At 43.3% G+C, this 15,205-nt stretch overlaps 1 protein-coding gene across 1 annotated transcript; it reads left to right on the plus strand.

Annotated features, from left to right (window-relative positions):
* LOC109950382 lies at window positions 560-2,347 on the plus strand. The gene is made up of 2 exons (XM_020568973.1): window positions 560-1,481; window positions 1,686-2,347. Exons 1-2 carry the CDS (start codon window positions 560-562, stop codon window positions 2,345-2,347), a joined length of 1,584 nt encoding a protein of 527 aa, XP_020424562.1.

Genomic DNA, 15,205 nt, shown 5'->3' on the forward strand with positions numbered 1-15,205 from the left:
GGCAGCCCTCAACCGATTCCTCTCAAAATCTACCGACAAGTGCAGGCCATTTTTTAAAGCCTTGAAGAAAGGACATAGGGACAAGTGGGATGACGAGTGTGAAGTAGCTTTTTAAAACTTGAAAACCTACCTCACTTCACCTCCCTTACTCTCAAAACCGATACCAGGCGAAGACTTGTACATCTACCTGGCGGTGTCCGACTCAGCTGTCAGCTCAGCTCTCATCCGAGAAGAGCTGGGGCCACAACATCCGGTATTCTACACTTCAAAAGCTCTCCTTGATGCAGAGACTCGCTATCCGAAAATGGAGAAGCTCATTTTTTCGCTTGTAGTTTCCGCGAGAAAACTAAGGCCCTACTACCAAGCACACCGGATAATTGTCATAACAGAATTTCCTTTGAGATCGATCCTCCACAGCCCCGACGCTTCTCAGCGACTCATGAAATGAGCTATCGAACTCAGTCAATACGACCTCCTCTACCGGCCGAAGACTGCTATAAAAGCCCAAGCTTTAGCAGATTTTATTGTAGAGTTTACTCCGACAGCCGAAGAAGAGAAGATGGTCATGAAAAGCAAGGAAAAAGCAGACGACACCTCCCCTGCCGATTCAAACCTACCTAACGACATGTGGCAATTGCATGTAGACGGAGCATCAAATCATAAAGGATCAGGGGCAGGCGTCGTCATAACCACCCCAGACGGAACCTTGTTGGAACAAGCCATCACACTAGGCTTTTCTGCGTCAAACAACGAGGCAGAATATGAGGCATTGCTCGCAGGACTGCGCCTAGCAAAAGAACTGACAATCAAGAGATTAGCCATCTACTCAGACTCCCAGCTGATCACGAATCAAGCCTCAGGCGAGTACATGGCAAAACATCCAAGAATGATTCAGTACCTCGACAAAGTCCAAGGACTTTTGAAAGAATTTCCTACTTTCACCATCCAACAAGTTCCACGGGCAGAGAACACTCATGCAGATGCGTTGGCAAGCCTAGGATCAGCGCTGGACACCCAGTTCAGACGCTCCATCCCAGTCGAACACCTTGACCGACCAAGCATCGATGAAATAAAGCCAATCGACTCAATGCAGATCGATAAAGACCCCAGCTGGCAAGACCCCATCATCGACTACTTGGTGAATGGAAATCTGCCAACGGATAAGTCCGAAGCTAGGAAGGTCCAACAGAAAGCCGCGAGATATTACATGCAAGGCGACAAACTCGTTCGCAGATCATACTCCGGCCCTCATCTCACTTGCATAAAGTACCCTCAAACACTTGAGGTCCTCTGCAAAATTCATGACGGCGAGTGTGGCAACCACTCTGGGGGCAGGTCACTCGCCCAGAAGGCTCTAAACGTAGGCTATTTCTGGCCTACTGTGCGCCATGACTCTACTGAATATGTCAAAAGATGTGATCGCTGCCAACGGTACAAACCAGTTCCTAGTCTGCATGCCGAAATCTACCATCCGCAGAACAGTCCGTGGCCTTTCATGCAATGGGCCATCGACTTAGTAGGCCCCATGCCAACGGCACTTGCCAAGAAAGAAATGATGATCGTCGCCACTGATTACTTTACTAAATGGATCGAGGCCGAAGCTCTATCCTCTACTAAAGAAGATGATGTGGAACGATTTATCTGGAGAAATATTATCTGCCGGTTTGGCTGCCCACAATCACTAGTCACCGACAATGGCTCGCAATTCATCGGCAAGCAGATCACTGCCTTCTACAAAAAGTACGGCATCAAGCAGCATTTATCTACCCCAAGATATCCTCAAGGCAACGGCCAGGCCGAGGCATCCAATAAAATAATATTGGACTGTCTAAAGAAGAGATTAGAAGGCGCCGAAGGAAAATGGGTAGATGAGCTCCCTGGCGTACTATGGGCTTATCGCACCACCAAGCGAAGATCAACTGGCGAAACCCCGTTTTCCCTCGCCTATGGAACTGAAGCGATCATTCCTCCTCACATCACTGTCCCTTCTATAGGCATCGAAGTGGGCAGTATTGAGCAGAACTCCGAGCAGATGAGACTCAACCTTGACTTACTTGAAGGCGAGCGCGAGAAGGCCATTGTCCGAGTCGCCTCCTATCAACAGCGGTTGAAGTCTTACTACGACAAAAGAGCCAAGATCAGACAATTTCAACCAGGCGACCTTGTCCTAAGAAAGGCCTTCATCACTGCACAAAGACAAGGATCTAAAAAGATGAAACCCAATTGGGAAGGCCCTTACATAATCAGCCGGTCCGGGGGCAGAGGAAGCTATACGCTTGACACCATGGAAGGGAAGGAGATTCCGCGACAATGGAACGCCTACCATCTCCAAAGATACTATCCATGACGCTTCCTCCTACCTGCTCAGTCCCCAGCAGACGACTGAGTACTGCACATTTCTGAAAAAGAGAAGCAACTACTGCAAATTCCAGAATGTGCCACAACAAAAGACAGTTGCCCATAAGGAGCGTCCTAAGGGAGACGCAGGGTGACGACAAAACGCGTCCGTTTGGAGACGTAGCCCTTTAAAAAAGCGTCCTAAGGGAGACGCAGGGTGCGCCAGGAATTTCCTAAGGGAGATATCCAGGTTCCTATCCGTTTTCTAAGGGAGGCAGGATAGTCACACAGTTGCCCATAAGGAGCGTCCTAAGGGAGACGCAGGGTGACGACAAAACGCGTCCGTTTGGAGACGTAGCCCGCTAAAAAAGCGTCCTAAGGGAGACGCAGGGTGCGCCAGGAATTTCTTAAAAGGGGGTCACCATGCTCTCTGCGGGAAATATCCAGGTTCCTATCCGTTTCCTAAGGGAGGCAGGATAGTCAAAAAAGTTGTCCATAAAAAGCGTCCTAAGAGAGACGCAGGGCGACGACCAAAAGCGTCCTTCGGGAGACGCAGCCCACAAAGCAGCATCCTAAGGGGGTTGCAGGGTGTGCCAGGAATTTCCTAAGGGAGGTATCCAGGTTCCTATCCGTTTCCTAAGGGGGGCAGGATAGTCAGACAGTTGTCCATAAGCAGCGTCCTAAGGGAGACGCAGGGCAACGACCAGAAGCGTCTTAAAGCGTTTTCTGGAAAAATGCAGAATACGCCCGGAGTCCCTCAAGGGGGACCCTGGCTTTTGCCAAAATCCCAAAGGAAATACACAGCAGGACACTAACCGGTTACTCAAGCAGTTTACAAGACAATGTGCAAATTGAAGTTGAAAAAATAAAGACTGAAATTTCCATAGTAAAGCGACCAACCGGCCAAGTTCAAACAAAAAGAAGATGGTCAAAACAAGACCAATTATTCTAAACAAAAAGCAGACTACAAAAGCTGAAAAGAAATAAAGAAGTCTTCGTCTACTCCGAAACGCCAGCAGGAGACCCCTGATCTGCAGCCTCTTCAGCGTCCACCTGATCAGCCACGCTCTCAGCAGCTCCACATGCATGATCTATGACGTCTGCTGCCGCCTCATCAGCTGCATCATCCTCTGCTCCATCTTCTTCAGCTACCGCCTCTTCGGCCACCTGCTCTTCAGCCCCTTCGGTGTTCGCAGCATTATCCTCCTCACCTTGCACAGGGGGCAAGTCAGGATAGAGCATCTCGATGTCTTCATCTCCAATGGCATAGAAGGGATCATATCCAATTGTGCAGTCCAAGTAGCCCAGCTTGTACGCATCCATGACAGCATCGGACTTGGATTCTTCAGCAGACTTATGATAGGCGTGAAATCTAGCCAAAAGCTTCTCATAACTATGAGAGATGTCGGCATTCTTGCGCTCAAGGCGGAAATAAGCATCTTTTCGACTTGCCAAGTCAACAGCAGAAGAGCTCAGCTCGGAATCTTTCTCAGTAAGGGAACTCTTCAGCTCAGATATCATCGCCCGCAAATCAGACGTCTTCTTCTCATAACGAGTCTGCTCGGCAGAAAGCTTGCTAGCTAGCTCAGCATTCTTCTTCTCCAACTCACTAAGCTGAGCAGAAGAGGGGGCAACAGCAGACGACGAGTTCCGGATGGTCTCCGCAGCAAAAACCACTCCTTTTTGAAGCAGATGAAATGTTGCTTCTCTTTGTTTTTCCAAGGAAAGACTTGAAAAAGTACCGAGATCACCAGCCTGACGGACTTGATCAACCAGCTCAGCACAAGCGGATGGACTTGATAGAAAGTGCGTCTTGAGCAGATCAGACACGTCTGCATCCCCTGTAGGGCTAGGCTTGTCCACCTTTGGATCAGCCGCTGATGTCGCAGAAGAACCTTTTCCCCGAGCAGATGACTCTCTTGCTTTCTTAGCCTCTGCCAACCTTACTTCCAAAGGAACTGACGACGATGAATCAACTCCATGCTTGACTGCTTGTGACTCAACAGTTGGATCATGATGGTTGGATGGATGAGCAGACCTCGCACATCGACCTCCACTCTTCGACTGGTGTAAACGACCCGAACTTCGGAGTGGAAAATCAGCATCTCTTGGCTTCTCAACAGGTGAGCTGGACCGTGCACGAACTACGTCACAGAGCAGATCACGATCTCCAAACTCATCGGCAAGAGGCTTAAGGGGAACATCCCTAATGTTGCGCATACCACCAATCTTCTTGCTATCTGCACCAACAAGATGTTTGACTCTGGCAGATGACGCGGGAATAGCTCCTACTTGGGTTTTCTCAGCAGAAGGGAACCTTGGCTTCTTCCTCAACGGAGACACATTCCTCGCTCGCAAAGAAGTAGCTGGAGTTCTCGAAGACTTGACATCGGCCTTCCTTTTTGGTGGGGGTTCAGCAAAGCACTCATCCTGTTCAGCAGATAGATCATCAAGGTCCGGACCATTTTGCTTCCATCTCTCGACATCCTCGGCAGGGGGCAGACCACCATCCTCCTCCACGCCCTTGCTTCAGGCCCAGCACGCATATGCTCCAGCCCAGGCCATGTAGCACCAAGACCAGCATGCACATCATGCTCCATCTGATCCCAGCATCAATTCCCCAGCTATTTGGCAGCTATCGCTCACGAATTGCAACTCATGCTGGACCATCTCCTTGCTGCAAAAAAAAAATAAAAATAAAAATATATATACATATATATATATATATATTTTTACAGGCTCGACTTACTTGGGATGCACGGCAACTCCTCTCCTCAACAAGCAGTACAAATTCTCCAAAATCTTTCTCAAGCCAGAAGGTAGAGAAGTTAAGTTTGCGATATGAGAAAGAGTGAAGAGAAGCCCTGTATTTATACAGGTTGGACAACCCGGGTCAAGAAGGAATCACAAACTCATTCCTACTGGGAATCCAACTCCAACAACAGTCAGAAGCCTACACCAATTGGAAATCCAATCTGCGAAGGAGTCCAACTCACATAATAAAGCCCAGACACAGTTGGAGAGCCCGAAAAAAAAAAATAATTTCATCTCCTACATGCCACACAAGCGCCATGCAGAAGCTGGGGGCATTTGTGGGAGCATATATTTTCGTCTCCAATCAGGGCATGCCACGTGGAAAAGAAGATTATCTCTTTAATTAATTAATTAAATCAGTTTATCTGGCTAATTAATTAATTAGGATAAATATCTTAATTAATATGATATTATCTTTATTTAAAGAGATAATATCATTAATTAAGATATTATCACAATAAAGAGAAGATAATATCATTTAAATCAGATATTATCTTCTTAAGAGATAATGTCTATTTAATTCAGATATTATCAGGCCCATTCCTGCGAAACCCTAGCCCCGAGGCTCCTATAAATAGACGACCTCATTCATCATTCAAGGTACATCTAAACCTACTCCTTATACCCGAGAAAAAGACCCGAAGCTCTCTCTCCCTCTCCACTCTCCATATTTTCTCCCCAAGGCTCCGGCCACCACACACGGCTCCGGCCACCCGGTTTACACCCTACATAAAACTCCGTACCCTTTGCTTAGCTATTGTTTTCCTACAAACACTCGAACTAACTTAGACATCGGAGGGCCTTTGGCCAACACCCCCCGGGTGTGGTCTATTTACTCTAGTCTTTTTTACAGGAATCGAGGAAGAGAGAGAAGGAAGATCGAAGGTTAAAGGATCTAGAAGCAAATATTCTCCCGTGAGATTATTTGCACAAACAAATACAATATAGTATTAAATTAAAAACCCTACCCCCGGCTCCTAAAAGTACGTGCGTCAATTTAAAGTGATTCCTATGCCCATAATAGCTTTCCTTCCACGTGGGATAGTTTAGCGATATCTTGGGACTCAAAAAGCGCTAAAGTCCAAACAGTCAATCCGGAACCCCACGGGTCCATGACCTCACAATATGCTCTGGATGCCGCTAGAAGGTCCAATATGTCTAGGACACATGTCCCGAGGGTATTCGCATAATTTCTAAACCCTCGCCCTAGGGTTCGCGTTTTCGGAGTATCCGGGACTCCGATCCGTCGAATCCTACACGTTTCTAAAATTATCTAGAATAACATATCTAAAATTGATTACGATCCGACTGCTCAACAGTATTGCCCGATAATCGCACAATATGGAAAATCCGTTCGAGGCTCAAATGGTATCCAAATTGAGATCCGCGAATTCCTATGCGCTCGTGATGACCTAAGGATCGCATCAGAACACAGTGTCACGGCACCACCCTCGCCCACGCGCCGGCAGTGATGGGTGTCCAAAGCGATAACGCATCGCCGAAAAATCGTAAAACCAAGGCTCCAAACTCCTATCCTAGGTATAACACCATATTTGGAACCACTTTTGTTCTTGGACCAACCCCAAAAACTGACCGGAAGTGGCCGAACACGGAGGCCGAAAGTCGGCCGAATTTCAATTTGCTAATTGAGCTAGCTACGGTGAAAATCAATGCAAACCTACCCAACCATCAGCTAGAACATGGAAAATAGGTAGAAATCCATACCTTACTCGACAAATTTGGAGGAGAATTGAAGGAGAACGAATGGTTGGAAGTTTTGACAAAACCGGCGGAATTCCTGCCGTTTTCGGCGACTGGCGAGCGGCGAGCGGCGGGCATGAGCTGCGACGTGACGGCGGGGTCGGGCCGGTCAGGTTGGTACCGGTGTTGGGGCTTGTGGTGGCCGGTAGTGGTGGCGTTGCACTTGGAGGGTGACGGGAGGGAGAGAACGAAAACAGAGAGGGAGGAGGGCGCGAGGAGAGAGAGAGAGAGAGAGAGAGAGAGAGAGAGAGAGAGAGAGAGAGAGAGAGAGAGATGAGGTTTTATAAAAATTCTGATTTTTTAATTTACCATTTTGCCCCTCGTGATATTTTAATCGTATTTTCTTCGTTAAAACTCCGATTCGAGCTCACTTCGTGTCTATGAACTCGTGTCGTCGTGCTCCACGCAACGGTGTATGTAGAATTGTCAAAGTCCTTTTCGGTCAAAAAGTCAACTTTGGGTTCATAATTTAGTCAAAGGGCAAAATTGTCTTTCTGCATAATAAATTACTAATTAAATATGAATTTTAGGTTTGGGTCATTACAGTACAGACTTTGTGTAATACAAAAGTTGGAATATATGTAGTTGTTATATCCAAACCTTATATATGTGGACAACTGAAACATTATTAAAATAAATTTAGTTATAAAACATTGGTAAATCAATATATGCAAACCCTTTTAATAATAATTTTAATTTTTTTTTTTGACAAAACATGTTTACAAAATGAAAATGATAAAACATTTGTTATAAAACATTGATAAATAAACATATCCAAACCATTTTCATACAAAGTTTGAAAATTATTGACGCCAAACATTTTTCAAAAATGAAAATCCTTGCACGACGAAGTACACCTCGTCGCGCAAAGTTTGCACGACCCAGAATACACTCGTCGCGTAAAGTTAAAACATTGCACTTCAAATTATCATCCGTCCCGCGATGGAATTTTGCGCGACGACAGGTTTACTCTCGTCGCGCAAATATATATTATTTTATAATATATTATATATACACATATATATTTGAAATTGACGATCAAGTTAGTTCATTGTATTCATATAGGGTCATGGAGTGTAGCTGTAAAAAATCATCAAAATCGGAGTTAAAATAACCGTTAAATCATGACTTTTCATTTATAACCGTTCAAAAGTTTTGTCCCGTTACTTGATCTCTGAATATTTTTTTTTTCCGATTTTTGGGGTCTAAGATCTCGAAGTATAAACAAACAAGTTTGACGGCTGGATTATTGAAACTACTTTCGTAGAATGCGTATGCCATCAAAACCATATATTCACCAACAATGAATAGTTTACTTATACTTTCGTTAAATATAACATAAGATTATGTGATATCACCCTAGTGTAAACATCTTAAATTGAAGATCAAATTCAGTAATTGTATAAAAATAAGGTCAAGAAAAGTAGCTGTAAAAAATCATAAAAATCGGAGTTAAAATTACCGTTAAATCATGACTTTTCATTTAGAACCGTCGAAAAATTTTGTCCCGTTACTTGATCTCTTAACGTTTGTTTTTTCAGATTTTTGGCGTATAAAATCTCGAAGTATAAAAAAACAAGTTTGCCGGTTGGATCATTAAAACTAGTTTCGGGTTTAGGGTTTCGGCGGTTTAGGGTTTAGGGTTTGCGCGACGAATAAGTTTCGTTGGTCGCACAAAGCCTGCAAAGAATAGTCTTGCGTGACGAACTGAGGCTTATTCGTCGCGCAATCTCAGCCAGCCATTTCACCCTCTTCCTCCTTGAACACTTGGTCAAAATTTTTTTTGAGTTTACAGAAAGCAGACTTGTGCGACGCTGTCAATATTCGTCGCGCAATCTCTCTGCCAATAAACCCTAAACCCCAAATTTTGGCGGAATTACAACGTTGCGCGACGAATAAGTTTCTTTGGTCACACAATGCCCACAGAGAACAGTCTTGCGCGACGAATCTAGGCTTCGTCGTCGCGCAATCTCAGCCATCCCTTTCACCCTCCTCCTCCTTGGACACTTAGTCAAAATTTTTTTTTTCGAGTTTACAGAAAGCAGACTTGCGCTACGCTGTCGATATTCGTCGTGCAATCTCTCTGCCAATATACCTAAACCCCAAATTTTGGCAGAATTACAACATTGCGCGACGAATAAGTGTCATTGGTAGCACAAAGCCCGCAGAGAACAGTCTTGCGCGACGAATCTAGGCTTCAACTGTTCATATTCGTCGCGCGCACAAAGTTTTCAATCTCTCCCGCTAAACTCTAAGTCCTAAAATTTTGGCAAATTGACAATATTGCGCGACGAAATACGATACTGTGCGTCGCGCAAAAACTACCCTGATACCAAATTTTGGGGATTAACAACATTGCGCGACGGAAGTTATACTTATGTCGTTGCGCAAGAGTCAATTCAAATATTTTGCGTGACGCTTTTGCTTGTTTGTCGCGCAAAATCGAATAAAATTGCAGAAACGACGCGATGACCTCCTTCTTCCCCAGATTAGTTTTTTTGCCCTAACTCTCTCTCTCTTTCTCCGCCGTCAGCTCAGCCCCTTACCCAAGTGGATTTTGGACGACGCCGCCACAACGGTGGTACCCCGGAGCTTCCCCGCCGTCACCATTGACCCATCCGCCCTAATTTTCTCGGTTTTCACCGAATCTGCGCCGCCATCGTTCTCTCTCCTCCGGCGACCAAATCCGACACATGAGGTATGGTTTCTGTCCTATTTTTGATGCTTTAGCTGATGGTTGGGTAGGATTTATGTAATTGTTGCAATAGGGCAGTGGATTTGAAACCCTAAGTTTCGGCCGATTTTTGAATTTTAATTCTGGCCACTTCTGGCCATTTTTCGGGGTAGGTCTGAGAACAAAAGTGGCTCCAATTGATGTTTTGAACCTAGGGTAGGAACCTTGGCCCTTAGTTTTTAGAAATTTCCGGCGATTGGTATCGCTTTGGACACCCACGCGTTTGGTGGCGCGTGGGTTACTGTAGTAGTCATGCATTGGGTCCCAGTGCAATCCTCTAGTTGTCACGAGCGCATAGGTGTTTTTGGATTGGAATTTGGTTACCGTTTGAGTCTCGAACGGATTTTGCCTATTGTGCGATTTCTGAGTTTGTTGTGTTCGGACCGTTGGATCGAACTCAAACTCACGTATGGTGTACCTTGTATTTCTAGGATCGTCTAGGATTCGGCGGATCGTGGATCGGAGTCCCGAATACTCCGAACTGACAAACCCTAGATCAAGAATCTTAATAAAATTGTATGTGCTTTCAAATATTCGTATATTTTATTAATTTGTATGTGTATTAATGAAATTGTGCAGATGTCAGACCTGATTAGACGTCGTAGGGCGGTGATGACTACGCAGAGTTCAGAGCCCCCAGCTCAGCCGACATTTGCTGCCACTGCGCCAGCACTGATGGACCACTTAGCAGTTGGTCCCGCGGGGTCCCAGGCGCTTACTTCATCAGCTTCATCAGTAGCACAACTTGTTAGCGCCAGGCGGCGTCATCGGCCCCGCCAGCACCACCGACACCACATCCACTGATGCGTCGGGGTCACAGCCAGGTATAGATTTCCTTAAACTCCAGTTATTTTTATTTTTGTTTTTGTTTTTATTTTTATTTGTGTGTGTATTTTATAGTTAAATTTGTTATTTATTTAACATTAATGTCATCTTTCTTTGCAGCTAAAAAGAACACCCGAGGCCGTGTCGGCAGTTGAAGACGGCGAAGGTCACCCGGGCTGCATCGACGGCGGAGTTGTATAGCTCCTTGGTCCACGACATTGGTCATGTCATTCGGAGCCATTGCCCGATGAAATGGAAGTCTTGGAAGGTGATGCCTGATGAGACCAAGACGGAGGTTCGCGGCCAGTTGTCGGTATGTAGGCCTTTTAATTCTTTTTCTTTCAAACTTTATATTTCTATTATTTAAATGTATGTAATTAATTTATTGTAGACGAACTACAACTTGGAGGACCTGGACAACGAGTCGTTGGTGTACGTCAACAGACTCTTCTCTGAGAGGCACAAACAGTGGAAGAGCGACTTGCACCACTATTTTGAGGCGTTTGATGATCCGGAAGTCGCTCTTCAAGAGGGTTGCCCGAAGGAGCTTGAGGGGCGGGAGGATAGTTGGGCGTGGCTCTGCGCTCATTTTCAGGCGCCCGCTTTGTGGTAATTTGTAATATGAATTTCAAATTTATTATATTTTTCTTACTAATATTTTTTTTAATGTTTTATATTTAATTTCAATTTCAACTAATATGTTTTATTTTTTGTATAACAGAATAAAGCCAAAGTCAATAAGGGCAATAGGAAGAAGAAGACTTTTCTCCATCATTAGGGTTCCAGGCTCTTCTCCTATATGATGGATGTACGGCGGCAGGTAATAATAAAATAATTTTTATTTAATTTTTAATATTTAATTATTCTTAATTTATTTTTTCGTACTAATATTTTTCTTCTCTTGTTCAATTTAGGGGGGTCCAAATTCCCAGAGATCGACGTCTTTGGCGACGTTTATGTTCGACCTGAGAATGAGTTGGCCGAGTCCCTTCATGTAAGTATTATTTAATTTTAATTCTTATGTTACGCATTCAAGTTTAAAGGTTATTATATGAATGTTTTAATTTATATTTTATGTTATGCTAAACAGACGACGATGGTGGGGAGGAGCCAGTTGGTTCTTCAGGAGTCCGCCTCCCAACTTCCTCCCGATACTCTGATCGAGTCTGTGGATCCGCCACAGGATGCCGGGTTTCAGATCTTGACGGAGACATTGGATCAGACTCTTGGGAGGAGTCCGGGGACATATTGTCGAGGGATGGGGAATGCCAGGCGGAGGGAACCCAAACCCCGTTCATCAGCGCAGTCAAACAGTCAGGTCACTGCTTTGACAGCACAGGTGGCCATTCTTCAGAGTCAGATGTCGGTGATTCTGCAGTCCCTTGCACAGTCCGTCATTCCAGTCCCGCATTTTGATGCGCTGACCTCCGAGCCCGTCCATCCCGAGCATCCCCACCAGACGACGGCCCCTGTAGACCCCCAGACCTCTGAACCGCATGTGCCAAACGACAACGTAGATTTTGGAACATTATTTGATTAGTTTTTTTATTTTCATAATTATTTTTTAAATATTTCTGTTGCAGCATACATTTATTTTATATAATAAATATGTTCTTTACAATTCTTTTATTTATTTATTGGAATTTCATTTTATTACCCAAAAAAACAAACCAAATTTATTTTTTTATTAAAAAAAAGTAATATTAAAATTAAATAATAATTATATATATTAATTTTGCGCGACGAAATCTTTCTCGTCGCGCAAATTTATATATTACGAAATAAAAATGTTTCATTTTTTTTTAAATACATATAATTTATTCTTGCGCGACGAACATTTTCGTTGCTCAAAAAGGTTTTGCGCGACAACAGTTTTTCGTCGCGCAAAATGTGTTGACACGAATTGCGCGACGAAGATCTCTTTGTGCCGCAAATATCTAAGACACGTATCGCGCGATGAACATTTTCGTCGCGCAAAAATGTATGCGCGACAACATTGTTTCGTCGCGCAATAGTTGTAGACATGAATTGCGCAACGAAGAACTCTTGGTGCCGCAAATGTCTACGAGACGTATTGCGCGACGAATATTATTCGCCGTGCATTGTTGTGGTGACGAACCTTCTTTCGTCGCGCATAAGTTTGTGCGACGAACTATTGCGTCGTCTCTGAACCTTTTGTGTAACGAAGGGTAACCGTCGCACAAATTTGCACGGCGAGTGTTACGCGCGACGAATTTTCTGTCGCGCTTGAGTTTGTGAGACTAAATTTAACTCTGCGCGACGAAATTGTCTTCGTCGCGCAAATCGTAAAATGTAGTAGTGATATAATATATATGAAGGAAAGATCGATGCTTAGTTCCTGCATGTATGATTAGTCAGCCATATGTTAATAATTGAGTCGGTCTCTGTCCAATCTAACGCACAGATATACAGGTTAGGCAGAAAGGATGGCAATTAGTGAGTGAGACCCTGGACCCAAGTGAATCAGATTCCACACCGATTAGGTTTATGAACTTTAACAGTTGATATGAATCATTTCCTAATCTTTCAATATAATATAATATTTACAATCGCAATCGAGGTCTATTCTAATAAAAAAGAGCCTTAACGTATATACCAGTAGCAGTAGTCTTAATTTGAACTCCCATAAGTGTGTATAAGTATATGAATAATGCTTGCATTCAAAGAAAAAGAAAAAGATACCAAAGTCGGCTAGTGTCCCACGACCTTGCATTCAATAATGCTTGGGTCCTTCCTCTTGAGTCCTAGCATCAATAATAGGCTCTACAAAATAGTCACTCAAGTATGTAGATCTATTTCATAAGGTTCAATGGGCATATTTCTGATGATATCAACATTATTGTGGGAGCATATATTTCGGCAGTCAATACCCCATACATCAAAAAGCTCCACAATGAGTATGTTGTTCCATGTCGTTTGATTCCCGCAGCTTATGTTCCCCATCCTTTGGCACCTATCACATAAATTAACACAAAAATTAAACGCATCTTTGAATAGAGTGGGTCAAAATAAACCAGATTGTAGAACTTTAAGTGCTGTTTTCTTAGCTCCAAAGTGACCTCCACAAGCCAACTTGCGGCTATGTTTCGGTATGCTCTTCTTTTGCAATAGACTTTCTAATGAGTAGATCGAGGCAATGCTTGAATAAGAAAGGTTCGTCCCAAATATAATGTTTCACCATAGAAAAGAACTTCTTGTCATGAGAAGTTAGATCATTTCTAATAACACCACAAGCAATATAATTAACAAAATCAACATACCATGGCTCTTTGGTGTTGGCAACATAGAGTTTTTCATCTGGGAAAGTTTCATCCAAGGGTAGCACATCTAATCCTTTTTCTTCAACCACAATTCTACTCAAATAATTAGCCACCACATTCTCACTTCCCTTCTTATCTCGAATCTCCAAATCGAACTCTTGCAGCAAAGGAATCTATCTAATCAAGCATGGTTTGGCGTTCTTAATAGTAAGTATCTAAGAGCTGCATGGTCAGAATAAACAATTACTTTAGAATCAACAAGGTAAGAACAAAACTTTTCTAAAGCAAAACCCACAACAAGCAACTCTTTTTCTGTTGTGGAGTAGTTGAGTTGAGCATCATTTAAGGTTCGACTAGCATAATAAATCACATGGGGAAGCTTGTTCTTCTTTTAACCTAAAACTGCACCAATAGCAAAGTCAGAGACATCACACATTATTTCAAATGATAAAGACCAATTTGGAGCCATGATAATAAGGGCTGAAGTAAGTTCCTTCTTCAAGGTAATAAAAGCTTCCATACAAGCTCATCAAACTTAAAAACAGCATCTTTAGCAAGCAAATTACACAATAGGCTTGGGATGTTTGAGAAATTTTGGATGAACCTTTTATAGAATCTAGCATGGCCTAGAAAACTTCTAACTCCCTTAACTGAGGAAGGAGGCAGTAGATTTGATATGAGATTGATCTTAGTTTATCCACTTCAATTCCCTTGCTTGAAATCACATGGCCTAGCACAATCTTACCATGAAGTGACACTTCTCCAAATTCAAAATCAAATTTGTTTCCTAGCATCTTTTAAGCACTGGAGGCAAGTGGTGAAGACAATCATCAAAAGTGGAACCAAAAATTGAAAAATCATCCATAAATACCTCAATGAATTGTTCCACCATATTTGAAAATATTGCCATCATGAATCTATGGAAAGTTGCTAGAGCATTGCATAAACCAAATGGCATCCTTCTATAAGCAAAGGTACTAAATGAGCATGTGAATGTGGTCTTTTCTTGGTCTTCTGGAGCAATGGAAATTTGATTATAACCTGAATATCCATCAAGAAAACAATAGTAAGCATGGCTGGAAAAATATTCAAGCATTTGATCAATAAAAGGCAAGGAAAATTGATATTTTCTTGTGGATGTGTTCAACTTCCTGTAATCAATACAAACTCTCCAACTGGTGATAGTTCATGTAGGAACTAGCTCATTTTGCTCATTCTTCACAACGGTGATTCTAGACTTCTTCAGAACAACTTGCACAGGCCTCACCCACTTAGAAAATGAAATTGGGTAGATGATTCCTACATCAAGTAGCTTTAAAACTTCTGCTCTAACCACCTCTTCCATGTTGGGGTTTAATCTTCTTTGGGCATCACGGCTAGGTTTGCTATCTTCTTCCATTAGTATCCGGTGCATGCACATGCTTGGGCTTATACATTTGATATCTGCTATGGT

This window comes from Prunus persica, chromosome G1, assembly GCF_000346465.2.
Source record: "Prunus persica cultivar Lovell chromosome G1, Prunus_persica_NCBIv2, whole genome shotgun sequence".
Classification (NCBI taxonomy): domain Eukaryota; kingdom Viridiplantae; phylum Streptophyta; class Magnoliopsida; order Rosales; family Rosaceae; genus Prunus; species Prunus persica.